Source organism: Oryza brachyantha, chromosome 5, assembly GCF_000231095.2.
Source record: "Oryza brachyantha chromosome 5, ObraRS2, whole genome shotgun sequence".
NCBI classification, from domain to species: Eukaryota; Viridiplantae; Streptophyta; class Magnoliopsida; order Poales; family Poaceae; genus Oryza; species Oryza brachyantha.
This window is the reverse complement of record NC_023167.2, coordinates 9,817,696-9,832,158: the sequence shown is the minus strand read 5'-3', so window position 1 is coordinate 9,832,158 and position 14,463 is coordinate 9,817,696. Positions and strand designations below refer to the sequence as shown.

Below are 14,463 nucleotides of genomic sequence, written 5' to 3'. Positions count from 1 at the left end.
CCCGATAATTTTTATTTTGGGTTTGCTACTAGAGATAGTAGAGGTGTGACGTTAGTTGGCAGTAATAAGGGAAGAACTATAAGTGAAAGGTGACTGATGTGACAAGAAGTACTATACAAAACTCATAGTTGTGGATAAATTTTAAATACTTAGAATGTATATTATTGTTTTTGTGTGCACCAGGGTTACCACACATGTGACTCGTGGCAAACAAAAACTAGCCACACCCTCTAGGAAGGGTCGAAGGGTTGGTTGTCGTCCAACTAGAGTCCGGTCACCACTGTGATGGAACAAGCTACTTGGCCCCTCTCAACCGCCGGACGATTCTGGTCTAGACGGAAACCGCTGCCTCGAAGGGGTCAGGCTACTCCGAGCCCAATGTCTTGACAGTCGACGCTCTCGATTAGGCCGGGGAAGATGCCACTCCTGACAATGCTACATGTGTGCCTGACACATTTTTCTCCATACCATGTAAACATCTCCTGACACCTATTGGGAAAAGAGACACCTCTATCTAGTCACATCAATCTTATCATAAATATTTTATTCTCACATCAATTAGATTATTATAGCTATTATATCCAAAACACTGCGTATCCCCTTAATATTATAACAAAAGGGTAATGCCTACAAGAGAACGGGACGGACTCTCGCACACCTAAAAAATGAGGAGAGCACCCCGGGAAGCTCCCAAGGGCTGCCTCGAGAGAAGGGGGAGTTCTAGATTGTGCTCCATACAATTTATATTCCACCAAAATTTATACTTAATCATCCACACAACAGAAGTAGGATCTTTCGCCTCAGCGTGGCTTCAACCTGTATAAATCAATTTATCCATGTGATTTCTTTTACACGTCCTCCTTCTCCCCCATCTCTACACCTGTGCTACATCCACAGCCCATGGCTTCCCCCGCGCTCCCTGAGCTGAATGAAAAAGTGGTATACCGATCTCCCGGCACGAGGAGCGATTCTTCGACAGATATATTTCTGGATAGAATGGTAATAACTAAACTGAAGCAACAAGCTTGTCGTTCAAGGATAACTAAACAAAATTAAGCACAGTTGCATCACATTTCAATTGTTTTCAAGCTATGGAACGAGACTAACAAAAATAATAGTATGCTGGAAATTCAGATGAAATGCATGGGATCGAGGAGGACAGTTACTTTACTTGTAAAGCTACATTAAAATACATATCATGCTATAGATATATAAATTGTTTTTCAACTGTTACACAGTTATACCACACGAGAAGTTTAAAATGAGTCGTGTTTGCTTTGAGGACTTAGAACTACGATGACAACAGAGAAGAAAATTTTCCGCCATAAATTTAATTTTGGTTGGTTTATGTTGTAGTAGGCAAGTGTATCGATATACATCAATATGAATGTAGTTGTAGAATTAGAACCAAGAGTCTATATAAAATTAATTATAGATGTTGTATCCATTAACGAGATGTGTATGCTAGCTGACTTTATTAATCTTAAGATATGTTGGTCCATATTTCAAAATTCTCATACGAATATAGAGTTCATATGTGTTTTTAAGGACGATTGTGCATGGTTGTTTGTGATAGGGGTACAGGGATACCTCTATCATTTATTTCTTGTTTTTACAAACTGCAATGCAATGATTACTTTCAAAACGAATTTATTTTGAGGCAAGCTAGAATGATGAAAAATAATCTTATTTTAGCGCAAGCGTAGTAAGCAAAAGAACACGGTGGATCAGCGCCTAAACCAATTTACAAGCTAATTAGGTGGGTAACGTGGTATTTGCAGCCATCTGCATGGCCATCGCGTCATGGGTACTCCTCCCTCCCCTGCAAGAGTGACCTGACGCACACGACGCCGCCGTAGAGGATCCCTCGCCTCGCACGGCCACATATAACTCTCTTGAGGAGCTCCCGCGGGGAGAGGGAGAGGAAGAGGAAGACGATACGATACGAGACGCCACAACCCCCAACGCCGCCGATCCCTTCCTCTCCCTCCCGCGCCATGGCTGCCGCCGTCGCGGCCTCCTCCGCCTCCACCCCGGCCGCCGACGTCGAGAAGGGCGCCGCGGGCGCGGCCGCCAACGCCGAGGGCGGGGCGCCGGCGGGCGAGGGCGTGGTCGGCGCCCTGGTGCGGCGCTGGCGGCGGCAGGACCTCCTGGAGAAGTCCCGGTCGGCGCTGCGCGTCGCCGCGTGGGGCTTCTCCCTCCTCGCCTTCGTCCTCATGGCCGCCAACGACCACGGCGACTGGATGCAGTTCGAGCACTACGAGGAGTACAGGTGAGCTCGCCCCGGCCCGCTCTCTCGCTCCCGCCATCGCCATGCCTCGCCCTCGCCGCCTCGGTCGTCGTGGGTGGACGGACGCCGGCCACGACGGCGCCGGCGCCGGCGGTGGTCAGTCGCACGCGCGTTGAACACACGTACGTGATCGAACGGTACATCGGTGGGTGCGTGCAGGTACGTGGTCGCCATCGGGGTGCTCGCCTTCATCTACACGACGCTGCAGCTGGTGCGGCACGGCGTGCGTCTCACCGGCGGCCAGGACCTGCAGGGCAAGGTCGCCGTGCTCGTCGACTTCGCCGGAGATCAGGTCAGCGCCGGCACAACTCGATTACGCATCAATTCCTCAGTTACAACTTACATCCTTCTTTGCTTGCCGTGACATGTATGCAATGCATCCAGCATCCGTCGCATCGTCTCGCCGTACCAAATAAACTTAAAAATTATTTAATGAATCAAAGCATTAGGCATACAAAATTAAATCATTTTAATCGATCAAAGCACACGGCATATATACTTGCTTGCATCACCGGAAAAGCGCAAGAAACCGATATATATTTGACATTATTGCATTGTTCATCGTGGGATCGATGCAGTTTAGCAGATAATTATTATAGGCTACTAATTAGGCTGGCATGTGCTGGCATTTTAATCCATTTCAATTCGGTTGATTGTTGATCAGTTGTCCCTGAAAAAGACCTAATGAGTCCACATGACATTTCCAGCAATAAAATTCAATTCATACCTAGCACTACATTGTTACATACCTCTTGAATAGAAATCGTAGTACTAGAATTAGTCGTTCTCTTCCTACTAATATAATGGTATAATGGACATTGACCGGTACACATTTATGAGTAGCACTAGTAACATATTTTGATGCGCTGGAAAAAAAATGCAAGCAGCTGTTTGAATAACAACTAGTGTGCATTGTGCAACATTAGTTAAAGCTGTTTCAGTTTGTTCCATAACAAATGATGTCCATGTGATCTCATGGATATATATAAGGAGCCCTTATGATTGGATGATATGACATCAAATCGATCTAAAATTCTGTGTCAAAGTATGATAATAATGATCTCACATACGAAGTAGTATATATGGTGGCCACTGATAAGTATTGTTTGCTTACGGAGTTGCGGTTGTGGATAAGACAAAATGTTAAGTTGACAATGACCTGTACGTGCGTAACTTGGCATCTAAGTCTCTCCCCGTCCAATTAAGCAAAATTAATTGCAAGTGTGCAGTGTGCTCTTAGAGCCTTTGAGTTGATGATGGCCGGCCAGTGTGACATGGATTTGAAAGCATGTGCATCATGAGAAGTTCTACATCCTCGTCTGTTCGTTTTTGTTTAAATTTATAACTCAAAATTTAAAAATTTTAACCTTAAATATAGAGTTGATTTTAAGATTTTTCCTCATAATTTATTTATCGGACTAGACTTTTAGATCACCCCACTAACCTGAGATTACCTGAGCATGATATATGTGCTTAATGTCGACAGTGGCATAGTTACAATGAGCTCTGAAATACAAAATGTTCTGATCGATGTCGATGGTACGTACGTGTTGCATGCATGCAGGTGATGGCGTACCTGCTGATGTCGGCGGTGTCGGCGGCGATCCCGATCACGAACCGGATGAGGGACGGCGCGGACAACGCGTTCACCGACTCGTCGGCGGCGGCCATCAGCATGGCCTTCCTCGCCTTCGTCTGCCTCGCCCTCTCCGCCCTCGTCTCCGGCTTCAACCTCGCCAAGCACACCTACATCTGATTCTCATCTGAATATCTGAATATCTTTCCACAAACCACATGCATTTCTTTTCACCGTCTCGATCATCTGCATGTACAGCTAGCTCGCTGATCGATCGGTTGTCGATTTCTTCGTATAGTAGCAGTGGTTGCTATATAGTATGGTGTGGTGTTTGCATGCAGTGGTACATACGTATGGGCCTTTGGTTATTGTTTCGATTGGGACTCACTGAATGATTCAATTCTCTTGTGTGTGAGTGTTTGTATTTAGGCGTACGTGTAGAATGGCAGACCGGATTAAGCATGGACCCAATTATGTGTGATGACGACAAAATGGGTTACTCCACCAGGTTTGATCATCATCAGGGGATTAATTGAGATGATCGACAAAGGATGTGAGGGGATCGATCATCGATTATCGACTAATGTAGGTCTCAAAGCCCGGCCCAAATGATAATGGGTTGGGCCCCACCCTCCAGGCTTTTCCTTGTAGAGAGATTGTGTTGGACCGAGCCCATTGTTTGTCACAGCCGCCGGAATTTGAATTTTTTGAATTTTGGATTTTATTTATTAAATATTTTACAAATTTAATTTTGTATTTTAAAAATTCACAGAACTAATCTCCTGCTGCCCTCTAGGAGGACAGAATGCTGACGTGGCAAACGGCCACCTGGCCGAGAGGGCCGGCAACGACACGTCGGGCCTTTTTACTTTTAGGCCCTTTCCGCCCTCTATAAGGGCGGCAAGGGGGTAAATGCAAAATTGCCATGCCGTCTCAAGAACTTTTCACAATTGAACTATGTTTTGATACATATATGTATAACATATGTTTTTTTAATCACAAGTGCTCTCTTGTCTTAGTGGTCAACATCCCCCTCTTCTATTTAAAAAACCAGAGGTTGAATCCCCAATGGAGCATAATTGTTCCTATTTTTGCTAACTAAAATGTCCAAAGAAAAATATGCTACTATGAGGATTCAACCCCCAGTCTCTAGGATAGAAGAGAGCGACAGTTACCATTGAGCCAAGAGAGTATGTGTAATTAAGTAATTACATATATTATACATATGTATCAAACCACGGTTCGATTGTGAAAATTTCTTGGGGCACGCATGGGCATTTTTCATTTAGCCCATTTCCGCCCTCACAGGGGCTAAATGCAAAATGGCCCGGTGTGCCGTTGTCGGCCGTCCCTCCGAGCCGGGTGGCCGTTTGCCACGTCGGCATTCTGCCCTCCCAAAGGGCGGCAGGAGGTTAGTTATGTGAATTTTTGAAATGCAAAATTAAATTTGTAAAATATTTAATAAATAAAATTCAAAATTCAAAATAATCCTGGAATTCCTGGTTCACGAAAGGAATAAGTTACCTCAGCTCACTCAACTTAACATCGAGTTTGACTGACGCCCTTTAACCTCAAAACCAGATATATATATCCCTAAACTCATATAAACCGTTCAAAAAGGTCTCTGGCAGTATCAAAACAATTTTTGACCGATTTTGCTGACATGGCATACGGAAGTCTCACATGTCAGGTTTTTCTCTTTTTTTCAATTATCCTTTTCCTCCTTTCTTCTACGGACTCTCTCTCGTCTTCCTCTCCTCTCATGGGCTGGGGCACGAGCGGTGCCAGGCTGGAGGGCAGAGCGTGACTGCGGCCAGTGCGGGCTAGAGGGCAGAGCGCGACGGCGACCGACGCGGCTGGAGGGCAAAGCACGGGCTGCGGCAGCGTGCGGCGGGCACAACAGCCGGCTTGGGCGGGTGCAGAGCCACGTGGCGATGGCGTGAGGCGACCAGCGCACCTCGAGGGCGGAGCGCGGGCATGCGTAGGAACCAGACGGGGCGGTGGCGTCGGGACGACGCAGCTAGGCGGGGGCCACAAAGGCTGGGTTGGTGGCGGCCGAGGCAGCTAGACGGCGCAGCCGCATGAGGACGACGACGGCGGTGGCTGGCGCGCACGCGGGCAGAGCCGGGCGGGGGCGACGACCCAAGTGGACGGCCAGGCCGAGGGCGGCGGCGTACAGCGACCAAGGCAGCGGGACGGGTCGGCGGCCCTCGTCGGGTTCACGTGGCCGGCGCCGGTCGGGAACGCTCCGGCCTTGGAATGCTGCTCGTCATGATGGTTGACTTGATGGCGGCTGACGACCTGTCCGGGCGGGCGCTCCCGACGCCACGTACTCCATGATGCTGTCGCCGTCGGCGGCAGACACCTACATCACGCCGGAGCAGAAATCCTTGAGAACGGTCGTGTAGCCGTTGATGTCGCTGTTGATCAGCACCGTGCTGACATGCTCTCTGGTCGATTCTGCACGATCGTTCTCCGGGCTCTCCCTTCATTGGCAAATGGCAAAGCAAGATCTTGCCGTTGATTCTGCCTTTGCCCACGAAGTAGCAGACACGCTGGTCCTCTCAGTAGAACAGAAGATATGACTTGTTGCTTGAATTCCTCTCGCCTGATTAAGCCCCTCGCCGTCGATGAGCCTGCCGAGCCGAGCCGAGTGCCACAGCGGCCCCCGTGCAGATTCGCCATCCTGCTGCCTGGTCGCTCAGATTATTGACAACACGAGAGAGAAAAGAAGAAAAAAACTCACATGCGGGACCCACCGAAAGCCACGTCAGTAAAACCGGTGAAAAACTAACTAAATACTACCGAGGGACTTTTTTTAATGGTGTATGTGAGTTTAGGGATATATATTTCTGATTTTAGGATTAAGGAACAGATTCGATGTTAAGTTAAGGGATCTTCGATTGAACTTATTCCTTCATGAAACAAAAAAAAGGTCCGAATTGCTAAAACGCGGTCAAATGATTCTATATTTGTTTTAAAAATACTCCATGTGACATTAATTTTTGGACCTGATGCAATACACTAATTGGGATAGGCAGTGTACTTCCCCGTCCCATATTAATTGTATTTTTAAGTATTCATTTCGGTTTGATAATTCTTGTTATTTTGAACAAAGACATATCTCTAAAACTTATCTCTGACTATGATTTTTTATTAAAATGTATACAAGAAATAGATAAATGTTTATTTTTATTGGAGTATTTTGTAAGATTTATGTATACATGTTATCCTATCTTTAAGTTAAATATTTAAAAGTTAATAATAGTTAAAATTTTAAAAGTTTCATCATGTACTTATCTAAAATGACAAAAAAAATATCAAACCGGACGGAGTATTCGAAGCATAAATTAGTAGAATACTAGGCCCTAAGGAAAATAAGAATGGCCTGAGGTTCTAGGTGAAAACTCTCTCTTTCTTTAAGTGAGCTTCAAAAAAATATCTAAATGCTGCTTTAAAATTATATTAATATATTTTTCAACTTTGTTGCAACTAATACTTGATTTATCATTCACACCTCGTTTTGTATGGTAACCTTTGTCGTTGAAGTGGGAAACGGGCTCCCCACACTAGTGGCCAATGAGTAGACATAAGTCACCCCCAAGGAATTTAGAAAGAGAGTGGAAGTGATCCGAAGGTGGTCGCCCGGGCTGGACGTCCTAAGGTGGCCATCATGGTAACCCCAAGCAAAATGGCTTGGGAAGCAGGCACGCATAGTTTGGTGTTGTAGAATGCAAATGGTAGTTTTAGACAGTTCTTCAGGTAAGAAAAAGACTACTTGGAGAAAAATTTTTGATGCTTCTTGTCACGCCCAGAAATTGCTCACACGAATTTCTGAACTTAATTGTGTATTAAAATCCCTGTCCAGGACCAGCCAAGGTACAAAAAAGACAATGTTGATTACATAACCATCGTTCTTAGAAACAACTGAAAATAACACTTATTCTAACGAAAATACAGCGGAAAGAAAAGTAGACTAGCTCCAGCGGGTACGGCTCCAGTCCACAAGGAAAGCTTCGACGGTAGACCAGCTCACTCCTGAGAGTCACCTCCATCGAACTCAACTTCTAGCTCTAGAGGGGGAAAAAGTTGGGCAAGACTGAGTACAAACCACCGTACTCAACAAGTAACACGGAAAAGGGGGCAATAAATGATGCATAGGGATCAACAAGGACATGCTAGGGTTAGTTGCAATAAAGCAGCGGGTAAACAAATAACAGAGATTAAAGTGAAAAAAAGGTGATTGAATACATTAAAGGATAAGTAAATAACAGTTGTAAAATACCACAACACTGTCCAACGTTACACCACGTTGTAACAGGCCCAACCACTACTCAACGTTACACCACGTTGCTGTAGTCCCGAGTGAAAACCAGTTTACTCAAGTTATTAAAGGTTCACTAATCACAGTGAAGCTGGGAGTTCGCCCGTAACCGTGGGCACGGCTATTCGAATAGGTTATACTCTGATCAGAGGTGCACTACTGTACCCACAAGACACGACTCCACTACGCTTGAACGTGCGCCGACATACCACCATGGTATACCGGAAAGGAGACCGTGATAGGACCCGTCACATATCCCTCCCTATTTAATCGCACCGCACTTCAGGTTTCACCTCCTCCTTTACACCAAGTCGGGCAGTCCCCTCTTGTGCCTTGGTAGATCCGGAAGTAGCAGAGGCTTTCGTTACACCACGATTGCCCGTCCATACTCCATCACGCCTACCCTTGCCTTGGTACGTCAAATAGTTCGAAGTCATGCTTCAAATCCCACCTTACCCATTTCGGCATGTGGTTAACACTTAATTACTTCCAGGGTTTCCGTGAACCGGTCCTTAATTGTCATGGGTGCGACTCTCAAAACCATGCACCCACAGCCCACCATTATCAATATTTTAATTGACATTAACCCGAACCGGGTGATGAATCATTATTACAGCTATTCAGAACTAAGCATGATTAAATGTGATCCCATGAGCTACTTGTTCTAAGCACGGCTAAACATTAACCTAGGTCTAACTCTAATCAAGTTACCCTTGGTCAAGCATGAATAAAGTTGGATAATCAACGGCATAATAAGGATTACCCGACAAATAAATACAGTAAATATTTTAATTAAAACAATGCATGTTTGAATAAGCAAAGCAAGGAATTTGCAATAATGGGTTCAATATGATCGAAGATGAGTGCCACTTGCCTTGCTCGGCTGGGCCGGCCCGGGAAGGAAGAGGGAAAAAGAAAAAAAGGGAAAAGAAAAAGAGAGAGGAGGAAAATTGGACTTCAGCCCAATTTGAGAAGGAAGGGAAAAAGAAAGGAAAAATGAGGGAAAAAGGAAAGCCCCACTTTTGCCGAGTTTTAAATTAATTCTTTTGGCCAAATTTTATACTTCTGCAATTTGAGTTTAAATCCAGTTAGTCGATTTGCGAACCCCGATTTAATTAAATTAAGTTCTTTTAGAGGGATTTTTCCTGAGTTAATTAAGCCAATTGTTATTTACGGATTTCTTTTATGAACTTAGGCTTGGGATAAAACTCCGGGTGTGACACTTCTGCTGCTGGTACCAATCTTGGTGGTGCTGGAGCCAATCCTGGTTTTTGGTTTGATGTTGTTGGTGCCAATTCAGGTTTTGGACTTAGTGCTACATTCCTAGAGCTAGAATTGGTACTGGTGCCAGTTTAGGTTTTGTACTAGGTGTTGGTCTATTGTGTAAGAGAACTTATGTTTGCTTCAGGCAACTCCTTTAGCTGCTAACCTCAATGCTTTTGAGTTGTCTGTCTATTTGGTATCCGGACAGTGACAATGTTAACCAATACAACGATGACTTTAAGATCGTAAACTAGTGGCATGAGCACAAACTCACACATCCTGTTCTTTACAGTTTAGCTAGAAATGTTTTGACTGTTCTTATTCTACTATATCATCGGAATCTGCTTTTAGTCTAACTGCAGGATCATCGAGGAGTGACGATGCCGGCTAGGTCCCGATATGGTGCAACTCCTAGCACTGCTCAAGGATTGCGAGCAAGCAATGCAAAGTCTTAGCATGCCATGGACAATGTGTAGTTTCGAAGGTCATTTGAAAATTAATATCTTGATGATGATATAACCATTAGATGACTGTAATAGGACATTTGGACTTGTAACTTGTAAGGCTATTATAAACATTTGAAAGATATGGGCAGTACTCTTTTCCTTTCTAGGTTTTCTCACGAGGTGTGAGTTGTTACCTATAAATGTATTTAACGAGGCAACCATTGCACTACATAGTTACTTTATTCAATGAAATATTTGTTTGTACTTTCATCTTTGTGAAGTTGTGGAGTGTAAACTTTTGATTTGTCAAGTTATGTAATATTTGAGGTGAAATGTGTTGTGATATATGTCACTTGTGAATTTTGTGTGAAAATCTATCAACCTTGTAACCTTTGTGTGAATATGAATGAAATTTTTGTTATTTACCTTGTTAACTTTTGAATTGGTTCAATGTGTAATTGGCTTATATTATTTGTTCAAAACTTATCTAACTAAGACCCTGTTTAGTTCCTAAAAACTTTTCGCAAAACCATCATATCGAATCTTTGGACACCTAAATGAAGCATTAAATATACATGAACATTAAAACAAATTACACAGTTATGCGGGAAATTATGAGACGAATCTTTTAACCCTAATTAGGACATGAATAACCATAAGTGCTACAGTAACCAATATGTACTGATGACAAACTAATTAGACTCAAAAGATTCGTCTCGCGGTTTCCAGGCGGAATCTGAAATTTGTTTTGTAATTAGAGTACATTTAATACTTCAAATAGGTGTCCAAAAACTTGATTTGATGTTTTTGCAAAAACATTTTACAAACTAAACAAGGCCTAAGTGGTAACACTGCAGGCATGCTTAAGCTTGCCTAGCCATGATAGGCTGACCATGCCATCAGGTCAGCATGGCACGACCCATCTGATGGGTTCAGATGGGTCGTGCCAGGTTTGTCCGTGCGACTCATGGACGAACACAACACTGCGCAGAATACCTGTGGGGTTGTGCCTAGTCCGTGCCCACGCCGGATTGTGTCGGACGACCCATTTGTCAATCTATAGACAAGAATAGGGAACGAGGTCCTCTGACGTTAAGTGCTAGTAGCACTGTGCACAAAACTCGAATACCGAACCCAAAAAATACCGACCACGAACCTAAAGGACCCGAAATCTGATTCCTAAATTGTATTTGTGGGTTCCAAATTTGAAAATTCAAATTTATTTTGTGTCAATCGGGTTTGTGTATCCGATATCCAAAATACCCGACTAACCTAAAATGACTTTAGACAATATGCACAGCTTTAGAACTGAAATATTGCTCAATAATATTTTTTAGGAGAATGACAGTGAATAATTGCTATATTTTGTGCCAAAATATATGCATAATATATGTTCGGGTTATAATGGGTAACCTGAAACCCAAATTCGATTTTACAGGTACCTAATATATCATGTTTTAGAATTTGCTCACTAATTTTGGATAATGATTTTGGAAATCTAGAACTTTCAAAAAACGAAAAACTCCACCCAAAATTTTCAGGATTGGAATCCCTCTGTAGTCGACTTCCATCTGCAACCACCCTTGATATGTGGGCCCAGGAGACGCTGAACCCACATGTCAACGACGATTTTCTCTGCAGTGGACTGCAGAGGATCCGGTTCCAAGGTACGGAGTAGTACTAACGTTTAAGACAGAGAAAGTCCGGGCACTAACAATGTGTGGGCCCCATATGTTTGGCCCTGTCTAGTTTCCAAAAATTTTCATCCGAAAACATCACATCAAATCTTTGGACACCTAAATATAGTATTAAACATAAATAAATCGAAAAACTAATTGCACAGTTATGTGAGAAATCGTGAGACGAATCTTTTGAGCCTAATTAGTACATGATTAGTCATACGTGAGACGGATTAATTAGACTCAAAAGATTCGTCTCACGGTTTCCATACCAGTCGTGAAATTTATTTTTTCATTCTTGTCTGAAATCCGCTTCCGACGTCCGGTCAAACATCTGACGTGACACGCAAAAAATTTCATTTTACCAACTAAACAATTCCTATAGATCCGCTTCCCAGGGATAGAGTCGCCACGCTGGCAACGGCAGAGAGGGCCAGGCACGTGCACCGGAGAAGGATCGGGATAGGCGAGAGGGACAGAAACGCACAATACCGTGTGCCCACTGCCCCTGGATCCATCCATCAATTCCACCCGCGGGAACGGATAAGACCGACCCGCCGCTCCCAAAAGATCCCCGCCGACCGCCCGCCCGCGCGCACGCCGCGACGAACCCCACGTCACCTCCCCTCCCCAGGCCGGCCCCCCACCACCGTACCCGCTGCTCTTTTTATTACTCCTCCCGTCCCGAGAGAAAGAACGCCACCCACCGTCCCTATCCATCCGTTCCCGGATTGGCTCCCCCATCGGTCAGCGGCCGAGAGAGCGGAGCGAAGAGCGAGCAGGTCGTGAGGGAGATCGAGATGGAGGTGGCGAGCGGGAAGCTGAACCCATGGGCGGAGCCGTTCGTGCCGGCGGGCTGGTCCTACTACCGCTGCGGGGGTGCTGCGGAGGAGGCGGAGGCGGCGGCGGAGGTGGAGGACTTCTCCCCCGAGTGGTGGCGCCTCGTTGCCGCGTCCCCGACCTTCCGCGACCGCTGGCTCCGGGACTACACCGCGCTCGGCCTGCTGGACGCCGACGCCGACGAGGGGCTCCTCCTCCCCGACGACGACGACCTCTTCGCCGCTGCTGTTCTGGGAGAAGGGGAGGAGAAGGAGAGCAAGGCAGACCTGGGTTTCCGCGGCGGCGGGAGGAAGGGCGAGGTGGTTGCGTGGGGCATCAACAAGTGGAGGCGCGCGCACTTCTCACCGCCGGAGGCGCCCAGGTACGCCGAGAAGGCGCCCAGGAGGGTCGCCGCCGGCGCCGCCAGGGTCAGCCCCCGCCCCATCCAGCAGCCGCGCTGAGCGACCGCCGCCGCGCGCACCGAAACAATCCATCCAACCCATCTTGACACAGAAGCTGAAAAAAATTAGGCAAAAAAAAGGTTTTTTCTTCTCTCTTTTGGCTAGTAATTTCGTCAAGATCTGGGTTTTGGTCAGGATCTAGTAGTAGCTGCGGGAGATCTCCACTGCGCCGTGTTGTACAGGTCCCTGTAAAAAATGATGCTGTAATAAAGAAGATTGCAGCGAGATTTCGCAACTGCTGCACTGTAATTTTCTCGATTTGGATCCAATTCCCCCCTTCCTGTTTCGAGAGCTGTGATTTTCATTTCCTGTCATTTTCTTCCTTCTACATATTATAACGTGACTAGTAGCTTGGCAACGGGTCCTGCCAATTTGCCATTCGCAGAAGAGCGGTACTCTACTATACCCTCTGTCTCACCTAAATATAAGGTCTTAATATAAGGTCTTTTAGTTCCTAAAATTTTTTTTCAAAAACATCCATCAAATTTTAAATTTTTAGACACCTAAATAAAACATTAAACATTGATGAATCGAAAAACTAATCGTATAACTAATCGTATAGTTTTGAAGAGGAATCGAAAAGCTAATTACACAGTTATGGAAGAAATATTAAGATGAATTTTTAAGTCTACTTAGTCCCGTAAGTGCTACAGTAACCAACATGTGCTAATGACAGATTAATTAAGCTCAAAAAAATTTGTCTTGCGGTTTTCAGGCTAGCCATGAAATTTGTTTATTTATTCGTGTCCGAAAACCCCTTCCGATATTCGGCTGTGACATTTCTCAATCTAAACACCACCTAAGTATTTCTATTAAATTTCTCAATCTAAACACCACCTAAGTATTTCTATTAAAATAATATAGTAAGTATTTACCCTTCTAGGATTAAATATAACTATATTTATATCAATTTATAGTGTACTAGTTAAATGTCTTTGGCAAGTATAAAAACATATTCCGTTATTTCTAGAATAAATAAAAAATGGTTCTCATGAAATATATGACCCTCTTTTATGTTTTTTATATATAAAATATTCATATCAATTTGATTATGTGAATATCTATTTAGATTTAATTGATTTTTAATACTATGAAATTAAGGGATATATTGTAAAAATACAGTGAGAGTAGGTGGTGGTTGCATTGAATCGAGGTTTTTATGGCTTTTAAATAGTAAACATAATATAATGTCAGATAAATTACGTCCTATTTTACTTTAAATTTTTTTGAATGTTTCTCGCTTTAATTCATTCATTATTTGTTGAGAAATAATATAGTTTTATTTTTCGCTTATGTTTATGTTTATAAATCAAAATTTCAATCTTAGTTTTATATTTGGAGTTGATTTATGGTTCTTAATTATAGATTATATTTTAAGCTTTGCTTTTCAATAGCTAAGAACTTATATATTAAATTTCTATTCGTAAAGTATTTTTTATTTGTAAATACGAAGGTTCTTTTTCATTCAAAAGTCAGACGCTGACCACTGTAGCCTTTTGTTCTAGGGTTAATTAGATTCATGTCATTATAAATTTGCTAGTTTTAAAATATATCATTACAATTTGACTAATGGTAAAGATGTCATTATAATTTTAGAATCATTTC

The 14,463-nt window shown here is 43.9% G+C and overlaps 2 protein-coding genes across 2 annotated transcripts; both read left to right on the top strand.

Annotated features, from left to right (window-relative positions):
* Positions 1 to 1,870: 1,870 nt before the first annotated feature.
* On the top strand, positions 1,871 to 4,266 carry LOC121054462 (CASP-like protein 4B4). The gene is made up of 3 exons (XM_040524275.1): positions 1,871 to 2,272; positions 2,450 to 2,582; positions 3,855 to 4,266. Exons 1-3 carry the CDS (start codon positions 1,998 to 2,000, stop codon positions 4,044 to 4,046), a joined length of 600 nt encoding a protein of 199 aa, XP_040380209.1. The 5' UTR covers positions 1,871 to 1,997; the 3' UTR covers positions 4,047 to 4,266.
* Positions 4,267 to 12,248: 7,982 nt separating this feature from the next.
* Positions 12,249 to 13,143, top strand: LOC102714646 (protein EARLY RESPONSIVE TO DEHYDRATION 15-like). The gene has a single exon (XM_006654211.3). The coding sequence runs from the start codon at positions 12,379 to 12,381 to the stop codon at positions 12,856 to 12,858; it is 480 nt and encodes a 159-aa protein (XP_006654274.1). The 5' UTR covers positions 12,249 to 12,378; the 3' UTR covers positions 12,859 to 13,143.
* The last annotated feature ends 1,320 nt before the right edge of the window (positions 13,144 to 14,463 follow it).